This window comes from Schistocerca serialis, chromosome 1 (assembly GCF_023864345.2).
Source record: "Schistocerca serialis cubense isolate TAMUIC-IGC-003099 chromosome 1, iqSchSeri2.2, whole genome shotgun sequence".
NCBI lineage: Eukaryota > Metazoa > Arthropoda > Insecta > Orthoptera > Acrididae > Schistocerca > Schistocerca serialis.
Window position 1 is genome coordinate 527,036,655 of NC_064638.1, and position 24,880 is coordinate 527,061,534.

Here is a 24,880-nt window from a genome sequence, read left to right on the forward strand (position 1 = left end):
CTAGGTTCAGTGCAGAATTCCTCAAACAAGTCAGGTCTATATAGTGTCATTAGATCCAAAGCATTTCTTTCATGAGTGTAATCCTGAATTATCTATTCTAGGAAGTTTTCAGAAAAGGCATTTACAATTGTTTGACTGGGTGTCTTGGCCCCAGTGGATTGTTGGATAGTAATATCAATGGCAGCAAGACTGAGAAACATATGTATTAATGGTAAGGGTGTTTCTCTGAATTTTTCAGTTACTTCTGGGTATAGTTCTGGTGGCTGATAGAAAGATCCAGTTATAAATTTATCCCCAACACTCTCACATGCATCTTCAGTTTCCACTTTGGTGAATTTGAGGTTCTTGTTGTCTGTGATGGATACACCCCTTCCTTTTCCCACCGGCCTATCCTATTTTGGGTTTTAGTGAGTCTTCTGTATCTAATATTATTTAAAGGAAAGTTGCCACTCACCATATAATGGAGATGCTGAGTCACAGATAAGCACAACAAAAAGACTGTCACAGTATAAGCTTTCAGCCATCAAGGCCTTTGTCAAAAGTAAGTGACAGACACACAAACATAAACACATGCAAAAGCAACTCTCTCTCTCTCTCTCTCTCTCTCTCTCTCTCTCTCTCTCTCTCTCACACACACACTCACACACACACACACACACACACACACACACACACACACAACTGCAGCCTCTGGCAGCTAAGCCATACTCATTATTACATTCCATCATGGATTTTCCATGGTTTAATATTATGTAAGCGTCACTGCTTTTTAAAAGTGCTTCATACTGTGCCATTTTGTTGCAAATAGTTCGACACTTGGTCACTAGGATTTTAATAGTCTCATTTATGGGAACAATTGTTTGGATCTCGTGCCAATTCTTAGAAATCTTGTACAGCTATCATTTTCTCAATTGAAGGAAGAGTTGCCTAATCTAAGAAACCCTTGTGTGTACTCAGTGTACAGTCAGCTACCTGGGTAGCAGCCCCTGACCCATTTGGGATAACCTGCAGTTCTCAGCTCTATGATGTAAGTCTAAGAAGTCACAGCCCAGCTTTTCATAGAACCTTAGAAGTCTCTGATTCAAGTCTAAAACTCAACTTACAATCAGGGAGCCACAATCAATTCTGGGGAGAAAGCTGCAGACTGTGAGCTTTCCTGCAGTTCCGCAAGCAAGGCTGGTCTTCTCTGCATTCTCTGCCAGTCACTGGAATGATCCAGGTCTGAGTTTGGAGCCCAGACAGCATGCATTGCACCACAATCCACAATTAGTTACACATTACAGCGTATTCTGTCAATGGCAGTCAGAACAGTCTCCTCAATGAGGTTGCCAGACATACACATAGATAGCACAAGGTGGTCTTTCCCATTGCTTGCTGTCATTTCACTAAAAGGTTCAATTATTCACCATTAAGTCCCTACCATTCATTCCCCATGATGTAGGACACAATAGGCTTGCCAACAGAAAAATATGTCTTGCTGGGTCTGTTTCCGTTTCAGTGGAAGACAACACCTCAGACTTTTTAGGGGACTTGCTCTCTTTGTTACAATGCCCTTAGATCTATCAATGATATGCAGCTAAGTTCAAGTGGATAAATGCTGACAGATCCTTTACTTCCTGTAAAGGAGACGAGGCAGTATGAGAGGTACCTGTAGCATATCTGGTTTATGTTTCTCAGGAGCCCTCCGAACACATTCAATCACTTGACAGTGCTAAGGGCGAGTTCTAATTGTTTATGAACAACAGGTAATTCATCTCATGTCCAAACACAGCATCCACAGAGCTCTTGGTAATTCATGTTTTACCCCACGATTAGCTTTGGTAGCGAGTTTGCTCAAGTCCAGGAATATTGTCTGGTTGTCCTGGTTCTTCTGTGGTTCCATTTCCGCCATGTAAGCTGTCTTTGCTCAAGATCAAATCACTTTTGTTGTGTCGTCGTCGTTGTCCCCCTCCCCCATGGATGTTTCTTTTATTAGTGTGGCAGGTTTGTTAGCTCTCTTGGTTAGTGTTTCTTGTAGTTGCTCTTGGTTATATGGTCCTTGCAACTTCAGTTTCTGGATGAACTTTTTGTTAGACTTGAGCATTTCTGTACAGAGCATGTTGATTTTTCTCTGAAGACCCCTCATGGTGTTCCTTGGAAGAAGCTGAACCTTTCTTTGAGAGATAGTGATCTGACTTGAGGCTTGCATTTCTTAGGGGTTTGGCTTTTTGGATCTGCTTTTTTCCAATAGCATGATCTGTTGGGAACTCACAAAAGTTGGGGTTTGATAATATCCCAAGTTTTCTGTTTTCTGAACAATTGTTGGGAGAAAATTGATTTTATGATTTGATTGAATTCCTTGCAAAGTTGTAAGATTCTCTCCCCATTTTGATATGTTGCTTTCCACATTTTGATTTGTTGTACAGTGAACAGGATCTGTGCAACAGTGTTTTGTAATTTTCTCTTTTTACCAATTTGTGTATTAAAAGCCTGTATGCTTCTCTAGAATTTTACAGATGATGTCTTCCAGTTGCCCACAATTTATTTATTCCATCTGAGTGAGTGTTTTTCGTTTACCACAATGACTAGAGACTGTACATTTACTACGGTGTAGCTTTTGTTCATTCTTTGAAAGATTTTTATTATTATTATTATTCTTTCCTTTCTCAGACGTTATGTGTGGTTAAAAATGGAAAGTGATGCGGACCTTGATCAAGCGTGACTTCCTTTTAACTGTACAGTATATGTTACATTGCGTTTAGGAACTTTTGGGTAATTGAACATGTATCAACAATTACAGATTTCTGTAGTTGTATATATACGTTTAGATGTAGCAGTATTGCGTTGATGTACTGGTGGATATTGTGTGGTATGACTCCTGTAGTTGATAGTATAATTGGTATAATGTCAACTTTATCCTGATGCCACATGTCCTTGACTTCCTCAGCCAGTTGGATGTATTTTTCAATTTTTTCTCCTGTTTTCTTCTGTATATTTGTTGTATTGGGTATGGATATTTCGATTAGTTGTGTTAATTTCTTCTTTTTATTGGTGAGTATGATGCCAGGTTTGTTATGTGGTGGTGTTATATCTGTTATAATGGTTCTGTTCCAGTATAATTTGTATTCATCGTTCTCCAGTACATTTTGTGGTGCATACTTGTATGTGGGAATGTGTTGTTTTATTAGTTTATGTTGTATGGCAAGTTGTTGATGTATTATTTTTGCTACATTGTCATGTCTTCTGGGGTATTCTGTATTTGCTAGTATTGATCTACAGTTTCTATTTGTTGTTTGCAAAGTCTGCATTTATCTGTTGTGGTATTGGGATCTTTAATAATATGCTTGCTGTAATATCTGGTGTTTATTGTTTGATCCTGTATTGCTATCATGAATCCTTTCGTCTCACTGTATATATTGCCTTTTCTTAGCCATGTGTTGGATGCGTCTTGATCGATGTGTGGCTGTGTTAGATGATACGGGTGCTTGTCATGTAGTGTTTTCTTTTTCCAATTTTCTTTCTTCATATCTGTTGATGTTATGTGATCTAAAGGGTTGTAGAAGTGGTTATAAAATTGCAATGGTGTAGCAGATGTATTTATATGAGTGATTGCTTTGTGTATTTTGCTAGTTTCTGCTCGTTCTATAAAGAATTTTCTTAAATTTTCTAAAATATTATTATTATTATTATTATTATTATTATTATTATTGTTGTTGTTGTTGTTGTTGTTGTTGTTGTTATCATCATCATGATCATCATCATCATCATCATCATCATTTTGTTTCATGCCATTTTCAGGAGCCTTTGATATCGTTTTTGATGATTCACTGTCTTAAGTTATGCAGTATCTAGAAAAAATTCTGTAAAAAATTGGTTGGTGAATTGTTGCAGAATACTAGCTCAAACGATGCTTCCAGTCATCAGCTAATCTGTGAAGATGGTGATCCACTTATTATAACCTCAAGTCAGTTTACTGAAGATGATACTGTAGAGGAAATAGAAACACAGGTTAGTATTTGACATGTCAAAAGTCATGGGAAACCACCCAATATTGTGTTGGACCTTCTTTTGCCCAGTGTAGTGCAGCAGCTCAACACGGCATGGACTCGACAAGTCATTGGAAGCCCTCATAGAAATATGAGCCGTGCTGCCTTTATAGCCGTTCACAACTGTGAAAGTGTTGCTGGTGCAGGATTTTGTGCATGAACTGATCTCTCAGTTATATCCCACAAATGTTCAGTGGGTGGAAAAATTATTTACTTGATTTCTCCAGAATGTTCTCCAAACCAGTCATGGATGGCTGTGGCCCGATGATGTGATGCATTGTCGTCCATAAACATTCCATCATTGTTTGGGAACATGAAGTCCATGAATGGCTGCATATGGACTCCAAGTGGCTGAACATAAATATTTCCATTCAATGACCAGAGGACCCAGTCTGTTCCATGTAAACACAGCCCACTTTATTATGGAACCAGAACCAGCTAGCACAGTGCCATGTTGACAACTTGGGTCCATGGCTTTGTGGAGTCTGCAAGACATTTGAAACCTGGTATCGGCTATTACCAACTGAAATTGGGACTTGTGACCAGGCCACACTTTTCCAGTTCTCTAGGGTCAATCCAATATGGTTACAAGCCCAGGAGAGACACTGCAGGCGATGCTCTGCTGTTAGTAACGGCACCCAATGTTGGTCGTCTGCTGCCATATCCCATTAACATCAAATTTTGCTACACAGTCCTAACTGATACATTCATTGTACATCCCACATTGATTTCTGCAGTTATTGCATGCAGTGTTGCTTGTTTGTTAGTATTGACAACTCTCACAAACGCTGCTGTTCTCAGTCATTAGGTGAAGGCCGTTGGCCACTGTGTTGTTTTTGGTGAGACGTAATGCCTAAAATATGATATCATCGGCACTCTCTTGACACTGTGGATCTTGGAACATCGAATTCCCTAACAGTTTCTGAAGTGGAATGTCCCACGCATCTGCCTCCAACTACCATTCCACATTAAAAGAGTCTGTTTATTCCCATCATGCGGCCATAATCCCATCAGAAACCTTTTCACATGAATCACCTGAATAGAAATAACAGCTCCATCAATGCACTGTCCTTTTATACCTTGTGTGTGCAATATTACTGCCAACTGTATATGTGCATATCATTATCCCATGACTTTTGTCACCTTTGTGTGTGTGTGTGTGTGTGTGTGTGTGTGTGTGTGTGTATGTGTGTATGTGTGTGTGTGTGTGACCTGTCACATTTCTCTGCAGGATGGCGGTGTGCAGGTCAGTGAAAGAAATTAGTAAATAAGTAAGCTTTATATACTAGATTATTGCAGGTCAGTGTAAGAAATTAGTAAATTTGCTGCACTATTTGATATCCTGCTGTCAGAAGCAAATTTATTTCAGCCATGTGGAGATGGCACAACATCATTGGTAGTTTATATATTTTGACTCTGCTTTGGTTTCTATGGCCAGATGAAGCTTTTGGTCTTCAGCAAAACTGATGATGTCAGTGTAAGAACTAAGTATTTCACATTTTACTTAGCAGTACAAAAATAAATTTCTCTGAATGAAAGTCATTTATTTCATCACTTGTTTCAACAAAAACATGAGGAACATCCTATGCACAATCTTATTTCACTGCTCCCAGTGCGATATCCCACTGCCTACCAAATCTGTGAAATAATGTGGTTCATCATGTTGTAACTTGTGTGCAGCCTTTTGTGTGGGCATGGCCACCAACCAGCCGCCCAGATGAATGGCACTGTCAAACTGTGCCAAAGAGGAGAGATGACCACCCGGTGGTGGAGCATGCTGCTGAGCACAATGTGTTTGACATTAAGGAATGCTTTACAACTTGTGCCCCCCCCCCCCCCCCCCCAACCTTTTCCTCTTAAATAAAAGCTGCTCTGAATTATATTGATGGAAATTGTCCTTGCAAAGCGTCCTGGTCCTTCCAATCTCCTGCCCGTAAACATCTTTTTTTATATTATGCATTACGGATGTGAGGTAATGGTTTAAGTTTTTACAGTAATAATTGGTAGCATTCAACCATATTTCTGTCCTACACATAGCTCAACAATGTGTTTTGAGATACAGTGCTCTCATCATAAGGTTGTAAAATATAGCTCATGAAGTTGAAGCACTAAAATATCTCAGCAATAACAATTGTGATGTTCATAACATAAAATAGAATTAAATCACATTGGGATGAGGGTCCTCATTTTACTTTAAAATTGTCAACATCTATCAGTGACCACCCCCTCCTCTCACACCACCCACTATAACAGGCCCTGTCCACTTTGTTACAGTGTAACTGTAACTATTGGGAATGATGTGCTAATAATCATCTCCTTTTCTTCATTTCCGAAGCCTACAATCTTCGGTCTCTAGCTGTTCCATCATTGAGGTATTAGAAATTTATAATCATGTACCAGTCCTAAAATAATTCTACAGTGCTGCTAAGAAATAACATTTCGTTGTCTTTCACTTTGAATTCGGAATATTGCTGTGTTGTCTCCCTTTCTTTTCTATGCGCAAGATTTCTAAGTCTTCTTCTATTCACTTCAGTGGATAGACTGTTTCATATATGTGATTCACAACAGCTGATTTGCTATAATTACTTAATCTGAATGCATCTTTATGTTCCTAATGTCTGATCAAAAATGTTCTTCATCTGTCTAATATATTTTGAACTACAGGATATGCATTGAATTTTATAAGCTGCAGATCTTTTGAACTTCTTTATCTTAATACTGACATCATGCTTCAGCTTATAACTCACTGAATTATTTGGAATGCTATTTGAACACCGTACAATTTAAAAATGTTTGTGATCTTTTGTGAGATTCTTCCACACTGTGCCATCATGATCATTTTCACTTTCTCTGCATTAGGTTTATTCTTTCTGTGCCTATTACCTTTACAGAGCAATTTATGAACAATGTCCACTTAGTAACTGTTTTTATCTGCTATCTTCTTGATGATGTTTATTTCCATCTCTCTACCCTTCCTACTCATTGACATATTGGCTGCTCTGTGCACTAGAATACTAAACTGCAGAAGGCTGTTTCTTTATAAACCTATGGATGGCCTGAATCATTAGGAATCACAGCATCAGTTGTTGTTCAGTTTCTGTAAATGGTAAATGTGTGCTTATTGCCCTGCTCTTTAATGTTCAAATCAAGGATTGTAAACTGCTGTCAAATTTGTGCTCCACAGTAATTTGTTGAAGTTTTTTTACTATTTCATCAATATCTTCATCAGAATCGTCAGCAATGAACAAAGTATCATCTACATAACATTTATATGATGCGCGGGGTAGTTGTGTGGTCTGGGGCACCTTGTCATGGTTCGTGCGGCTGCCCCCATCGAAGGTTCGAGTCCTCCCTCAGGGGTGTGTGTGTGTGTGTGTGTGTGTGTGTGTGTGTGTGTGTGTGCGTGTGTGCGTGTGCCCGCGCGTGCGTGTGTTGTCCTTAGCATAAGTTAGTTTAAGTTAGATTAATTAGTGTGTAAGCTTAGGGACTGATGACCTCAGCCGTTTGATCCCATAGGATCATACCACAAATTTCCAAAAATAACATTTATGATAAACAACTTTATCCATAATGTCTTGGTCAGACTTAATGCCTCATCTTCTAGATCATTGATAAAAATGTCAACTGTAGTCCCTGAAATGCTGACTGCATGGCTAAACCATTGTCTTGAATATAACACTTACAATTAAAAATGTAATAGTTAAAACTTGTAATCAGCTGTAAAAGTTAAATGAACCTGATTGTCTTTTGTCTTGAAATTTTGCTGTATTTATGGAAACATCTTCTGATAATATCTATCATTTCATTAAGCCAAACATTAGAGTATAAATTCTTAACATCCACTGAAACCAAACAGAGAGGTCACTGATGAATAGTTGTTGTCATAGGCATAACTTTCGTAAGAATTTGATTGAGGAGACTAGTTATCTTACATGCAGGGGTGTTTCTACAGTTCTGTTGTAACTCTGAACATAAATAATCATGTGGAAAGTCAGTCACCTGATATATTTACAGTTAAAGCTTGACACAAGAGTAACAAGCATAATACACAGTTCAAAAGAAAAATCAGCAAATGCACAGTACTAGGAGCGAAGATGAAGAAGATTGAGCAACTTGTAGCAGGCCCATAAATAAATGGCAGAAGTGAAGCTTGGTGCATGTGGTGCTAGGACATCTTGTGCGACAGATTTTGCAGCAGTGTCTCCCTCTGGTGTCCAAAGCCTGCGGTAACACACGCTAAAAAGCAGAGTCGTAACTGTGGTCAGTTGGAGGCAGTGATATAGACGGTGTCTGATGCCTGGCGAAGTAGTGTTAGCCACTTGGGTTACCACAGTCCTTCCCTGTTATGGGGCTGAAGAGCAACAGTACAGAGTGTGGCTTTGTGCCTGCCAGGACACCAAAGAGCATGCCGGGCAAAACCAAAGTCCACGGTAGCATCAGAGGGGTATGCAGACTCGACACGCTTCCGGTCAGACAGGATGGTGGCAAATGGCCAGAAGGTACCTGCTTGGCAATGGCAACAGGATCGTGGTGGTGTGGAGGGGGTGCTAGGGGGCACTTCATTTTCACATCTGGCTTGAAAGTGTGAGGGCACTTCAGCCAGAGGTGCTGTTTGGGGAAGTCTGGCAGTGTTTCTGCTGGGGCGGCATTCTAGGTTGTGAATAAGGAGGAAGGAAAGCTGGCATGGGAAAAAGAGACACGGAAGCAAAGGAACATTTTGTGGCATCGCCTTAAAGACCATCCTGGAGTGTGATCGGGGACAGTTGTGGTCAGTTCTCCCAGTTCTCCCTCAATAGATGGAGTTTGTTTCGATAACAGATCATTGTCCTGTCTCCTGCATCCAAAGTAAACACACAGCACCCCTTTGCTGCTGGGCAATAGGATCTATTCAACCTGATGGCTGAAACCTCATGCCCACACTCAGGTGCCCTGTGTGAAGTGTGGAGATGGTGGTGGGGGGCGGCACAGCTAGAGTTGACATCGGGAGCATGCGAGGTTGGTGGCCATAGAGGAGCTCCAGTGGACACTTCTCTCCAATTGGGGTAGACCTGTATGCTTTAAAGAAGGGTCTGTAGGTGATTCACTGACAAATATCTTCATCTGGGTCTTGAAAGTACGTGCAGGTCATGTTGAGGGTGAAAAGGTGGTGACACAGTGTGCTGAATACCTTTCTGCTGGCAGAAAATGTCAAAAAGCTGCTGCCAGAATTGTGGCCCTTTATCTGACACAGTCATGCAAGGAAGGCCGTCTATGGTGAAAAATTCTGGGGAGTGCCCTAATAGTTGCCTCCGCATTGGCAGAATGGCATTTGTCAATGTAGTGAAATCTTTGGTAAGTGACTGTCAACCAGGTGACATCCAGAAAGAGGCCAGCAAAATCAAGATGAATCCTCTCCCAAGGCTATGAGTGGACAGGCCAGTGCGAGGAGGATTGATGAGGTACTGTCAGGCGTGCTTCACATTTATGACAATCTTATATCAGCTGCCTGGTCTGCTTGTCAATTCTGGACCATCAGCGATAGAGCCTGGCTAGCATCTTGGTATGAGTTACATCCCAAGGCCCTGGTGCAGTAGAAGCAGGATATCTAGCCGAAGGGGTTCCTGAAGGGCTACCCGTGGAGAGCTATGGTTTGTTGTTAGCAAAATAATGCTATGTACAAGAATGAGCGTATGACAGAGGTGAAAATAGTGCTATAGGGGGCTAGAGTTCTAGCCAGGGATCAAGTCCAGCCGTCCTTGGAGGATTTAGTGATGCACGTGCCAAGGGGCCCACAGCTTACTGGGCCTCATCTTCTAATTGGAAACAAACGATCTTGTCTTTATCAAATTCTGGATCGGAACGTATTGGGAGGTACGACAGGGCATCCGCATATGCATGCTGAATAGTGTTTTCGGAAATGTATGTCATAGTTATATCTGATAACAAAATGGGTCCACCTCTGGAGCCGATGGGCCTTTCAGTTGGGCAGCTTAGTAGCCAGACCAAAGAATGATATCAGATGCTTATGATTAGTGATTAAGTGGAACTTGGTGCTGTAGAGAAAAACATGGAATGTTCTTAATGCAAATGTGATCATGAGCTCTTCCTTTTCAATCTGAGAGTACGTCTTTTGTGTGACATTGAGCACTTTGGAAGTGTACACAGTCGGCTGTTCAGGTCCATTGACATTACGGTGCCAAACACCTTTCAGACATATTGTTAGCTACCACCAGCTGCTTCTCCAGCTGGAAAGAGGTAGGTAAAGCACAAAGAATAAGGTCTGTTTGAGGATCTGAAATACCTATTTGCAATCTGCCAATCAGGAGAATGAGACACCTTTCTTCCTGAGATTGTTCAGCAGATGAGAAGTCTCCATAGCATTGGGAATGAATTTGCCACACCAAATCAGCTTCCTGAGGAAAAACTAGCTCCTTCAAGTTGGTGTTCTGTGATCACTACTTCCACAGGCTTATTCGTAGGCTGAAGTCCACCTTGAGAGATGATGTGATCAAGATATATGACAGATGGTTGAAATTACTTGGATTTTGAGATGACATTTAAGGCCAGCAGTCTGTAGAGTACAGAACAGTTTCCTAAAGCTCTGTAAATGTTCTTCCATTGTGTCACCAATGGCAACAATATCACATAATTAATTAATGCATCCTGGAATATCCATAAGCAATTGTTCGAGGAATTGTTGAAAAAATGGCAGTGGGCAATGACCAAGCCAAAAATGAAATGCCTAACCTTATAAAGGCTGTGTGGCATGTTGACAACTAATAGCTTTGGTATTCTTTGTCAAGAGTAAGCTGCAAATAGCTTTGGTCAGATCAATTTTAGCACACCCGAAAGCAGAGTGAAGAGTGTTCGGACTTTGGAATTGGATAATTGTCTATTTCACTCTTTGAGTCTACTCTGATCTTAAAATCGCTACCCCGAGGTTTTCTTCATGACCACTGACAATATTGCCCACTCACTAACAGATGGGTTCAGTTATGTCAAGATTTGTCAACCTGTCCAACTTGTCTTTTACTGTGCCATGCCTGAAAGAAAAAAAGGGTGCACCAATAGCTTTAATATAATGTGTGCTATGAAATTGTTGCCACCCTATCACACCCCACAGGCTCCTGGAAAAAAATGTATGGGCACTCATTACAAATGTATTCTAGTTCCTTAAAGGAAATGTGGTTGGAGACAAGGTCCACTGAATTGTCACTAGCAAATCCAAAAGCAGAATATGCATCTAAGCTGAAAGAGAGTGCTGTGTTTCCACTACACTAAGAGGAAGGTGAGGTCCCATACTCATCGAACCACTGTGAAGTGCATAGCAGAGGGTATGTCCCACTGTGCCTGTTATTAGGGCTTTTTCCCAGTCCATTCAATATGGAGCATGGGGAAACTGTAAATTTGTGCTGACCATCTCTGTATACAATCACTATCTCCTGCCAGTTCTATTTGGTACATGTCCCCCACACTTGAGCAATATTCTAGGATGGGTCACACAAGTGATTTGTAAGCAGTCTAGTTTGTACACTGATTGCTCTTTTGCTAGTATTCTACCAATAAATCAGAATCTGCTGCTTCCTTTACCTATGACTAGCCTCTGTGATGCCAATGGCCTTGCTGCAGTGGTAACACCAGGTGACGTCAGATCACCAAAGTTAAGTGCTGTCGCGCTTGACTACCACTTGGATGGATGATAATCCAGTCTGCCGAGTGCCGTTGGCAAGCGGGGTGGACTCAGTCCTTGTGAGGCAAATGAAGGAGCTACTTGATCGAGAAGTAGTGGCTCTGGTCTCATAAACTGACATGCGGCCAGGAAAGTGATGTGCTGAACACATGCCGCTTCATATTCGCATCCAGTGACACCTGGGTGTTGAGGATGACACGGGAGCTGGTTGGAACTGTTGGGCCTACATGGCCTGTTTGAGCAGAGTTTTTTTTTTTTAGTTTTTTTTTTTGTTTTTATTTTATTTATTTATTTTAGCCTATGTGATCATTCCACTTCGTGTTCCTATCAAGTGTTACACTCAAGTATTTGTATGAGTTTATAGATTCCAATTGTGACTCACTAATGTTGTACTCATAGGATACTATTTATTTTAAGTACACAATTTTACATTTTTGGACATTTAAAGCAAGCTGCAAATAATTGCACCACTTTTAAATCTATCAAAGTCTGACTGAATATTTGTACAGCTTCGTTCAGACTGTACTTCGTTGTACATAACTGCATCATCTGTGAAAAGTCAGAGGTTAATATTAATATTGTCCATAAGTTCATTACTACACTTTCCTGGGTATGCCTAAAGTTATTTCTACATCTGTTGATGACTTTCCATCCAAAATAACATGCTACATCCTCTACCAAGAAATTGTCAGTTCAGTCACATTCTCAAATTGAGAAAAACTGTATGTACTTCGCTGCATTGATACATGGCTTTCAGCGTGTCATGTGAGAAAAGTGGGAGTGGTTTTCACATGATCTATGTTTCGGAAATCCGTGCTGGTTGGCATGGAGGAGGTCATTCTGTTCAGGGTGACCTCTTTATGATTGAGCTCAGAATGTGTTCTAAGATTCTACAACAAATTGATGTCAAGGATATTGGATGGTACTTAGATGGATCACTTCTGCTAACCTTCTTGTAGACGGGAGTGACCTGTGCCTTTTTGAAGAACTGGGCATGGTTTTTTGTTCAAGGGATCTACATTAGATTATAGTTACAAGAGGTGCTAACTTAGCCATAAATTCAGTACAGAATCTGAAAGAGATTCCATTGGGGTGTGGAGCTTTGTTCAATTTTAATGATTTCAGCTGTTTCTCAACACCACTGACATTAATATCTGTTTCACTCATATTTTCAGTGGTACAGGAATTAAGTTGGGGTAATACTCCTGGGTTTTCATATATAAAGGAACATTCGAAAACAGAATTAAGCGTTTCTGCTTTTGTTTTGCTACTCTCAACTTCAGTTCCAGTTTACTCTATGAGTGACTGGACAGTAAGTGTGGTACCACTAACAGCCTTTATGTATGACCAGAACTTCTGTGGGTTTTGTGAAAGGTAATTTGATGATATTTGGCTACAGTAGTCATTGAAGGCTTCACTTATTGCTCTCTTGACAGCAAAATGCATTTAATTCAGCAGAATCTGATGCTTGTATTAAATCTCTAGGCGGCAAGCAGTTGGTTCTAACGACGGTGTACTGATCTAGAGGTATGTAGGAATGGTCAACAGGGAAGCTGAAGCTCCAGTGTCTGTCCGTAGTTGAATGTCTGTGTTGCACATCGCAAGTGTAATGAACAATTTCATGGGTGCCACCATTGTGTTTTGACAGCCTGAAGTGATTACGCCAATATCCATTTGATCCTGCTGAGGGGAGCGCCGAAATGCAGAGGCTCGACATACTGGAGTGAGATGTCCGTCTTTGTTGAAATTGATGTATTATGCCCACCTATCTGGCCAGTTATCCTGGGAATTCTCGTGGAAACAATCTGCACACAGCGGAAGTGTGTACCTGTCAAGGGACCGAGAATTCGTCACTTGATTTTGAAGCGGAGTCAGAGTGAGGTTTGTTTACATTCTGTAACAATTACTTCCTCCTTGTCTGCTCAGCTGTACAAATTATCCAGGTTGGAAGTAACGGCCGCCACGGCTTCCCAAGATTCTAAATGACAGCCAGCTTTGGCTTTGAGTAACCTTTTTGATGTACTTCAAAGTCTGGGACCACACAAATTATAGCTTCCTGAATCATAACCTCCACATGTGATTCCTTAGCATTGGGAGTAATGAAATAGTACTTTCTACTGAGTGCCTGTAGTTCTGCTACCCATGGCTGGTTGAGCTGTTTTTGATATTGATGAAATTGGACTTGTGACAATGTAACATGACAGCACCAACGGAAATGGGGAGAGCCAACGGAAATGGGGAGAGCGCATCTCATCAAAATCAAGCCAGGTCTGTTCGATGAAAGGGGTTTGGGTGGGGGGAGGTGTTAGCAAGCTTGCAAACGGCCGATATGTTTGGGTTGGAATCCAAGACAAAAAGAGTACTTTAACAGTTGCAGGGTCCAGTACATTAAATGCAGTGTCTTTGTAGGCAGGAATGATGGCAGATGTGTAACTATCTGAGTTGAGTTGTAAGTAATAGGGCCAAGAGGGCCTCCTGGGTCTTTTGTCCTTCCAACTGCTGTTGCAAGAATTGTTGAAAATTGACATCCGTGGACAAGCATGATGGCAGCTGATGTTGTGCTGTTAACACAGTGTAACACTATGTTCGATCACTGTCATTGCCAAGTATGATCAAAAAGTAATGGGACTTTTTTAATGTTGTGGGCCGTATACATCCAAATTTTAATTCTTTTTATCTTATTAATATACTTGTTCCTGATGTATGTTTGCATTTTCCACTGTTTTGTTGACAGTTGAAAATGTTATACTTGTTTTCAAGTGTCCGGCAAATTTTTACTTTAGAAAAATGTGGATTAAACCATTTGCATTAAATTTTGCTTGAAAAATTGAATTAAGTGCAGTGCAGCATTCGAAATGTTGGCGGTGGCTTTTGCCAAATATATCACGAGGAAGACAAAAGCTTACAAGTGGTATAAATATTTCAAAGAGAACTGAGAAGATGTTGAAGACATTGAAGTGTGTTGTGAAACTGTTGAATTCTGACCAAAAATGGTGTTGTGCAGACATCGCTCAGGAATTGCTGAGTAAAGTTGGTAGTGATCCAGAACTTCTGAAGAAAGTTGCAACAGGTGACAAAACGTGGGTACATGGGCATGACATCAAAACCAAGACCCTATTGCCCCAATGTAAACTGACAGAAGGGCCAAGACAAAAACATTCAACAAATTCAATCACATGTGAAGGTTCTTCTCACTGTTTTCTTCAATTACAATGGGATATTGGATCATGAGTTTCTGCCTTATGATCGTTCAATCAGTAGAGTACTACCTGGAAGTTATGCTCCATTTGCATCAAGTAGTCCAAAGAAAATTACCAGAATTGTGGCAAAAGAACTTGTGGAAATTGCATCACGATAATGCTCCCTCTCACACCTCAATGTTTGTTCATGAGTTTTTGGCAAAAAAACAAAATTGTTATGTTGTCTCAGCTACCGTATTTGCTGGACATGGCCCCCATGCAGCTTCTGTTTTTTCCTGACACTGAAGAAAACCATGGAAAGGATGTGGTTTTGCCATCATTGATGAGATAAATACCAGAATCACAGAAGAAACTGAACACGATAACAAAAAGTGAGTTTCAGGAGTACTTCCAAGATTGGAAAAAGTGCTGGCGCGAGCGTATTATATCTGAGGAGGATTACTTTGAAGAGGCCAAAGTTGATGTTGATGATAAATAAAGATTCTTCAAGAAAAACAAAAAATTCCCTTTATTTTCTAATCACACCTTGTATGTTATAACTTACAATGTAAATAATAATATGGCAAGTCAGTCAACTGATATACTTTACAGTTAAAAGTTCAATACAAGTGTCACAAATGTAGCGCACAGTCCAAAATAATAAGCCACAAGAATAGTTCAGTATAATAGCAAATTGATTTTTTATGAAAGAATGGTCCATGCATAATATTGTGAGTTAAGACGAAGAAGACTGAGGGCCTTGTGACAGCCACATACATAGATGGCCATAGTGGATCCAGACACAGATAGTGGTAGAGGAAAACCTGCGCGGACATACTGCACAACAGATTTTGTCGTAGCGTGTCTCTATGACTGTCAAACGGTGCGGTAGCAGAAGCAGAAAAACAGATGAGTCATAAGGGTGACCAGCTGCCAGTGGTTCTGATGGTGTCCAATGGTCACTGCAATGGGTGGTAGCTCCCTGGGTTACCCTAGTTTACTATTGGACGAATTGGATGGTGTTTCTTATGTATCTTGAGCTGTAATCTTAATTCGGGCACAAGTGGGTCATAATAAGGCATTTTTTTTTTTTCTGCGTTTGTTACCAGGAAACGAGTGCATTGAAGTATATGTTTTAGTTTAGCTTGGAAGTCTGCTATTAAGTGCTTTGGGACTTAAGTGACACTTTTGGTAAAAAATGCTTAAGTCTTTGCAATGTTTTGTTCCTCCTGTAGTATTATGACAATATTCCCCTTCTCTCCTCTTGTGGTGATGGCCTTCTCTTCACTAAGCATTTCACTTCTAGAGTCAATGATTAAGTGGTCAGCTTTAGTGTTATGATTATTATTATTGTTTCACTTGTGCAATTCTGTATTTACTATGTTTAGCAACTTACGACCACCATGACTGATTTCATTATTATTTAATTTGGCAATTTCATTTAACATTTCTAGTCCCCATTACCAAATGTAATGTCAGTTTTGTTAATCATCTGCAGGTAAAAATTGAAAGACAACAAACTCTGTTATTGCTGCTTCATAACTTCATTGCTATTAATGCCGAGTCTATGCAGTTTTATCATCTTGTTGTCTTCTTTCTTTATAAACTTCTTCTGTATGAAGTTCATCTCTCAAATCTTCCCGTACAGTCTGAGGTAATACTGTACGTTCTTAAATTCCACTCTGTGCCTGAACTGTTTGTCTTTTAGCCAAGTCTTTCTTTTTAGACAGAATTTAATTTCAGCATGTACCCAAATCTTTCTTGCTTTTTCAAAAGCTAGCTGACCTGCTTATGACCTGGTATCACACAGTTTTAACTTAGTGCAATTTGGAACAAAACTGTTCTTCATGCATTCTTTATTGAAGTCTGTGTTTGTGTCTATTTTCAGCAATTTACTTCTTAGCTTTTTAGATTTATACACAAATCTCAGTGCCTCGTCTGGCACCAGCAATTTAATATTATTGTTTATGGATGTGAGATAATGATCTTTAAGTTTTTTCAGTAATAATTGGCAGCATTCAACCATATTTCTGTGTGTTTTGGGATGCAGTGCTCTCATCATCAGGTTGTAAAATGTAGCTTATGAAGTTGCAGCACTAAAATATCTCAGCAGTAATAATTGTGGTGTTTATAACATAAAATAGAATTATATCACATTAGGATGAGGGTCCTCATTTTACTTTAAAATTGTCAACATCTGTCAGTGACCCTCCAGGGGGCTCGCCACTATTTGGCGGCTTTGTGCTTGGCTACCACGGGCCCCCAGCCTTTGCAGCATTTTTTCCCTTCCATGCTGCATGTCTATCCTCTTGCTATTCTTTTTCCCCTCCCGTGGGAAACATGTCTGGTCTATTATTGGGAATGTTCTGCATACTGTCGCTGATGAGCGAACAGTCTCGCCTTTGTTTTTCCCTCCCTTTTCCTTTCTTTTTTCCCTTCTCCTCTCATTCCTCCGCGCTTCGGCATTTGAGGATCCTCTATTTTTCTTGTTCCTCTCTGTGCGCTCCTGAAGGGTGGCCCATGTGTTTGACACATAACAGGTGACTGGGTAACATGTAATCCCCAGCCCCGGGTCGACAGATAGGGTTTGCACAAACACGCTGGTACAGGCCAGGCCCAGGGAGGGGCGATTGCCTGAACTGTAACTTTCCCGAATTGCCAATTGGTCCCTCTGTCAGGTGTTCAGGAGGTGTGACCTGAAGTTTGAACAATCACTTAAGGCGGGTGCACCCCCCTTGTGAAGGGGGCTCCCAGTTGGAAGGAGCATGCCATCAGAGACGCTGGCAATCATGGGGGATTTCCTTGCAATGAGTCAATCATCTTCCCACTCAACATCTACAAAATATAAACTTAATGAGGCTATGATTCAAAGACCCTCCCCACTTCACCACAGTTCCTCGTGGTCTCACGTACTGAAGACTGTCAGTCCTTTGCCACAGTAAATCTGTTTATTATTCAGAAAGGTGTAGATGCAGTTGCTGGCCCTGTGAAATCCTGCTCTCGTTTGCAGAATGGCACTTTGCTGTTGAAGACCACTTCTGATTCTCAAGCACAACAACTGTTTGCTGCCTCGCTTCTCCACAATTACCCTGTTTGTGTTGAGGCCCATAGAACTTCGAATTCTTCCTGTGGTGTAATTTACACCAGGCTGCTCGATGGTCTAACCGAGGCCGAAATCCAATCTTACCTCTCTGGTTAGCGTACCGTTGCTGTCCATCAAGTAATGAAAAAGGTAGATTCCTCCTTAGTGCCCACCCGCACTCTCTTTCTTACCTTTGATTGTGTGGTACTTCCATCCTAGCTCAATGCAGGCAATGAAATTATCACTGTCTGGCCATACATTCTGAACCCCATGTGCTGCTACTGTCATTGTTTCAACCATACTACAAGGTCTTGTCGACACCCAGCCACATGTGTCACCTGTGGTTGGGATGCGCACGAGGGCGACTGTCGACCTCCTTCTCCCCACTGTATCAATTACAATGGCAACCATGCCGCCTCCTCTCGGGATTGTCCAGAGTATCTTGATGAGCGAGCTGTTCAAGAGATCTGGGTAAAGGAAAAGGTGCCTTATCCAGTCACTTGCAAGTTACTGGTTAGTCGCAAACCCTGTGTTCTACTGTCTGGTACCTACAGTTGTGTTCTTGTTACCCCTCGCTCCATGAATGACATGGTCATGCATACATGCACCCTCCAGTTCAGCTCTGAAGTTGTGAAATCATCCAGTGTCAAGGTAGCATCGCCATCCAGCTGTGCAACAAGCTGTCAAACTCTCACCTCAAGGGGCGAAGCTACCAGCTACACAACCGGTAGGCCGTAAAGGACAGAAGGAGTACTCCCTTGAAGACTTCGTCTGTCGCTCCAGCCAAACAACGCCCGAGTCTTCATCTAACCGGAAAGGCTCGAAGAAGTCCACCAAAGGCAAACAGCCTTCTCCTTCGCCACCTCGAAGATCCTCTTTGATGGTGTCGCCACGTGGTACCTTAGCCTGGCCAGCCTCCGTGTCACCGGTGCGTTGGATTCCACAGACTGGCTGCACAAGCAAGCTTATGCTTCTGTGGACCCCATGGAGCAGGATCCTCCTACTTCTGTGCCCTGTAGTAGTGCCTCTTCCCCAGCTGTCGCTCGGCAGCCTCCAAGGTGACACCCCTACATCTCTTCATCATCTTGACTCTCTTCCAATGGAATGTTCACAGCCTTCGGTCCCACAAAGAGGATTTACGGCTGCTTTTAGCGTCGCAACATCCCCTTGTACTCTGCCTTCAGGAAGCGAAATTGTGCTCTTACGACCACTTTGAGCTTTCACATTTCTTACCGATTCGTTTTGATCTTCCCCCTGAGGTCAGCATTCCATCTCATGCGGGCATCATGCTGCTCATATGGGATGACATTCATAGTCAACCCATCTCCCTGACTACCAATCTTCAAGCTGTTGCAGTTTTCCTTTTCCTCCCACACCTGCCTTTTTCCCTCTGTACCATACACATCTGCCCCATCCTTCGCTGTCACCAGGGCAGACTTCCTTCATCTTATTGGGCAGCTACCTCCCCCCTTTTTGCTACTCAGTGACTTTAATGCGCATCATCCCCTTTGGGGTTCTCCCAGGACATGTCGGAGAGGTGCCATCTTGGCTGACCATTTTAACCTCTTCTGTCGTAACACTGGAGCACCCACTTCCCTTTCTGACTCCTTGCACACCTATTCCCATTTGTACCCATCCTTCTGCACTGCTCAGCTTGCCCCGCGTCTTGAATGGTCTGTTCTTTCTGACACCTACTCAAGCAACCATTTCCCATGTGCTATCCGTTTGCTGACTCCTGTCCAATCTGCCTACACACTTAAATGGCAGCTTCCTAAGGCTGACTGGCAGCTTTACTCCTCCCTGGCGACCTTTGAAGAATGAAATTTCCCCAGTTGTGATGACCAAGTAGAATATCTCACAAACGTTATCGTTGCTGCTGCAGAATGTAACCTCCCCCACACTTCCTCTTTACCACATCGTGTCCCAGTCCCTTGGTGGATTGAGGCATGCCGCAACACAATTTGCGCATGGAGACATGTTCTCCGCCTTTTTAACCGCTACCCTATGCAGGCAAATTGCATTCATTATAAACAGATGCATGCGAAGTGACGTTGCGTTCTTCGGGATAGCAAAAGAGCTAGCTGGATTTCATTCACTAGTTCTTTTAACAGTTCGACACCTTCCTCTGTTGTGTGGGCCAACCTCTGACGGCTCTCTGGAACCAAGATCCAGTCCCCAATTTCCATCTTGACAGTAGCTGACAATGTCATTGTGGACCCTATTGCTATCTCCAACACCTTGGGCCACCATTTTGCGGAAGTTTTAAGCTCTTCCCAGTACTACCCTGCCGTTCCTCCGTGAGAAATGAGCGCAGGAGGCTCGAGCGATACCCTTCTCTTCTCCAAATCATGAGTGCTACAATGCCGCCTTTACTATGGGGAGCTAGATCATGCTCTCAGTTCATCCCAGTCCTCCACCCCAGGGCCAGACGTCATCCACATTCAGATGTTGCAGCACCTTTCTCTTGTGGGCAAGCACTTTCTGCTTAACATGTACAACCGCATCTCGGCAGAAGGCACATTTCGTGGACGCTGGCGTTAAGCCACCATCATACCCATACCTGAGCCCGGTAAGAATAAAAACCTTCCTTCTAACTACCACCCCATCTCTTACCAGCTGTGTTTGCAAAGTGTTGAAACATATGATTCATGCCCGGCTGGAATGGTGGCTCGAGGCTCGCCATTTACTAACAAGTGCACAGTGTGGATTTCGAGTGCAGCGTTCTGCTGTTGACCATATCATTACTCTGTCTACCCGTGTCATGAATGATTTTCTGCAGAATTCCCAGACTGTGGCCGTGTTTTTCGATTTGGAGAAGGCCTATGACACCTGCTCGAGAACTGGTATCCTCCGTACTCTTTATACGTGGGGCTTCTGTGAGTGCATACCCTGTTTTTTTTTTTCGGACATTTTTACAAGACCGAGTTTTCTAGGTGTATGTGGGTTCTGCCTTGTCGGACACCTTTATCCAGGAAAATGGTGTGCCTCAGGGTTCTGTCCTGAGTGTCGTCCTCTTTGCTGTTGCCATTAACCCTATAATGGCCTGTTTCCCACCAGGCATCTCTAGCTCCCTTTTTGTTGACAATTTTGCCATCTATTGCAGTTCTCCATGGACATGGCCCACTGAGTGGCATCTTCAGCACTGTCTTGATCATCTTTACTCCTGGAGCATTGACAATGGCTTTCACTCTTCCACTGACAAAACCATCTGTATGAATTTCTAGCAGTGCAAATGGTTTCTCCCACCATCACTCCATCTTGGGCCTGTTGCCCTTCCATTCGTTGAAACTACGGAATTCCTGGGGATTATGCTTGATATGAAACTCTCTTGGTCCTTCCGTGTATCTTACCTGGCAGCCTGCTGTACGCAGTCCCTTAATGTCCTATGTGTCCTCAATGGTACTTACTGGGGTGCCAATCGAACCACCCTCCTCTGTTTGTACCAGTCCCTTGTCCGTTAGAAACTTGACTATGGGTGCTTTGTTTATGCGTCTGCACGCCCATCCCTCGTATGCTGTCTCAACACTACCACCGTGGCATCTGTTTGGCCAAGGTGCTTTTTACACTAGCCGGTTGAGAGTCTGTATGCTGTAGCTGCTGAACTATCACTGTCCTACCACCGTGACTTTCTCCTCAGCAGGTATGCATACCGTTTGTCTGCCATGCGTGGCCACCCATCCTATGGCTCCTTCTTTGATGATTCCTTTGATCATGAGTATGGGGCTTGTCCCTCTTCTCTATTCCCTCCTGGAGTGCGCTTTCCGTACTTCTTATTGCGGCTTAAATTTACAGTACCTGTGACTTTCCTGGTGGGTGTGAACCCTTCACCACCTGGGCTTCGTGAAGCGGCCAGTGTTAACCTTGGCCTTCATTCGCTTCCTAAGGACACTCTCCAGCCTTGGCCTATCGCCTTCAATTTCACGACCTTTACATGGAACTTTGCAATAGTACACACTGATGGCTCTTGGACTGACCATGGGGTTGTGTGTGCATTCGTCATTGGCATCCCTGTCTTTCGATATCGGCTTCCGGCACACTCCTCAGTATTTACAGCCGAGCTCTTTGCCCTGCATCAGACCACGTAGTACATCCAGCGACACAGGCTTTTTAATTGTGCCCTTTGCTCAGATTCACTCAGTGCCCTTCAAAGTTTATATACACTGTGCACTGCCCATCCCTTAGTGCAGTGGAAAACTGTCACTTGCTCACTCTTGGTGGAGCCAGTGTCATGTTTCTGTGTGTTCCTGGTCATGTCGGGCTGCCAGGAAATGAGGCTGCTGACGCTGCTGCCAAGGCTGCAGTTCTCATGCCTCAGCCCGCGAGTACCTATATTCCCTCCGACGATCACTGCATTGCCGTCTGTCAGGAGGTGGTGTCCTTTGGCATCACCAATGCTCCTCCCTTCACAGGAATAAGCTTTGGCTTATTAAGCCTCTCCCAGCACCTTGGACAACCTCCTCTTGGCCCTCCCACCGGGAGGAGATTACTTTAATTCGGCTGCATATTGGGCCCTGCCTTTTTAGCCATTGTCATTTGCTAAGTGGCTCTACCCCACCACTTTGTACATATCGTGCCCAAATTTTAACTGTCCACCAATTCCTGATGGACTGCCCTTTTTTTAACCATTTACGTTCCAGCTTGGGTTTGCCGTCTGATTTATCAGCCATTTTAGCGAATGAGGCACGGGCTGTCGACCGCGTTTTACTTTTTATCCACTGAAGCAATATGGCGAAGGCCATTTAATTTTTAGTTTTGGACCTCCGTTTCTGTATGGTGTCTTTTTTTTTAGCCCTTTTTCCATGTGCCTGTTTTTACCTATCTTCTCTTCTGTCAATTCGGACTGATATATAGTCGTTGAACTCCTCTCTGTGTTTATGTTCTCTAGTTCTGACATGGTTTCATATGACGCCAGTTGTTTTTTGCGCCATAAAGCAAAACAAAACAAATAATCTGTCAGTGAACATCCCTTCTCACACCACATACTACACCACACACCACTGCTTTGCTGTTGAGTCCAAGAGTGTCAAGCTGACACTTCTGCAGAGGTCCAGGGCTTGTGAATTGGCATGTCCACTGTATTAATGTGTAATTGCAATTATTGTCATATTGAGAAATCCATTGACAGTGAAATTAGGTATGTCTAAATTTATTGTAACATAAATTTGAGTTTCTACTATTGCTTCTATGAGCAGTCCAAATGAAACCGTTGAGACAATATGCAGTTTGTTGTTTTTATTTATTTATTTTTTTAGGCTCACTTTTTCCTTGTTATTTGGGGTTATAATTTGTTTTGTGAATTATGAATTCAATGAGGTTTTGAGATGTGGTATTATTTCTAGGAAAAATGCTAATTTGCTCTCAAGTATGTCACATGAAATGATGGGTGGTTGAAAACTGTATGTCCTAGTGGTTCCAAAGTGAGACCACCTCCTTAAAATAAATGTGTCTACTTTTTACCAGTTTCTTCTTTTATTAATTGTTTACTATGATAATAAAGATAATTGTGTGAAAAAATTTTAAAGCTATATTTGGGCCGAATGTCTGCTTGTGTCTGTGTATGTGTGGATGGATATGTGTGTGTGTTTGTGTGTGTATCATCCTGCCAGCGCTTTCGTTTGGTAAGTCACATCATCTTTGTTTTTAGATATATTTTTCCCACGTGGAATGTTTCCCTCTATTATAAAGCTATATTTGTTTATATCTGTACGGGACTCAGCGGATTGAGGAAATAGTAGAAGACTTATCATATTTCTAGATATCCTAAAGGATTTTGACGTCATTCTTCATAAGTGGTTTCCAATCAAATTACATGCCTATAGAGTATCATCTGTGCTGTGTGACTGGATTCCTGATTTCCTGTCAGAAAGGCCACAGTTCATAATAAATGACAGCATGTCATTTGGTGAAACTGAGGTTAGGCCTGCTGCTGTGCTTAATCTATGATTGTATGTTTGGAACACTCTGTTAAGACATACAGTTGCTGTTCAGCATTCCTAACAATGTTGAGCCCTTATCTCAATTAACGTAGAAAGTGGAGAATGTGAATTTTCACGTGAGTGTTTCATCAAAATAATATTTCTAAATGTTTTTGAAACACGAACATGCCTGTATAGCCGAGCAAGTTAATACACCACTTCCAGGATCCAGACAGGCAAGTCTGCCCCCAATCGTATCTACATTGTGGACTAATGATGAGGGGTGGTTAGATTTGTTAGATGACCAGCCTGGATGTGTGTTGTAGGCAATTTCCCACAGTCACTGAGTAAATATGGGTTAGTGCCCACTTCCCACCTCAGATACACACTACACAAACACTTAACAACCTTTATTCCAATGCCTTTCATCTTGGCATGTGTAACTTGTGGCCAAGCAAATGGAAAGCTGTCTCCGTGTTGATTCAAGAAGCTGTAAAGAGGCCGCGCTAACTTGACAGGAGTGTCCTGGCCGTAGAGTGAGACTAGTTACCACATGTCCAGCCCCCATTGCTTCTGAAGGGCTGAAAACTATTGACACAGTACTGTACGGGGTCCAGAGTGTCACAGTGATGATATGGATTACACGACGACTAAGCCTGGACAGCACCGATCCACAGTCTGTTTGGTATGAAATGTCGTGTCACAACAGGGTGGGTTTGAATGACCATAAATACAGCCCATCCCTCCTATGCAATGTCTGCTATCATCTGCAGTCAGCACCAAGAGGTACTCCATGGCAGTTATCAACCTGATACCACTCACCCAGCCTGCTACGACTAGACATAGCCTTCACTAGCTGTAGGCTTATGGGCTGCGCGTAATCTTGATGCTGCCAGGAGCTTAACTTGTGCCTTTCAGCTGGTGCCATCTGCTGGCTGACTTCAGGGCTTGTATTTGGCGGTCCACAGTTCACATTTTCACCTGACTTGTGGACAATCTGTCACATGTCG

At 42.3% G+C, this 24,880-nt stretch overlaps 1 protein-coding gene across 1 annotated transcript in view; it reads left to right on the forward strand.

Annotated features, from left to right (window-relative positions):
• The window catches only part of LOC126474759 (protein BANP-like), a 197,184-nt gene that overhangs the window by 97,098 nt on the left and 75,206 nt on the right, over positions 1–24,880 (forward strand). The window contains exon 6 of the mRNA XM_050102239.1: positions 3,871–3,987. Coding sequence (XP_049958196.1) covers positions 3,871–3,987 — 117 coding nt within the window. The remainder of the gene's footprint in view (positions 1–3,870; positions 3,988–24,880) is intronic.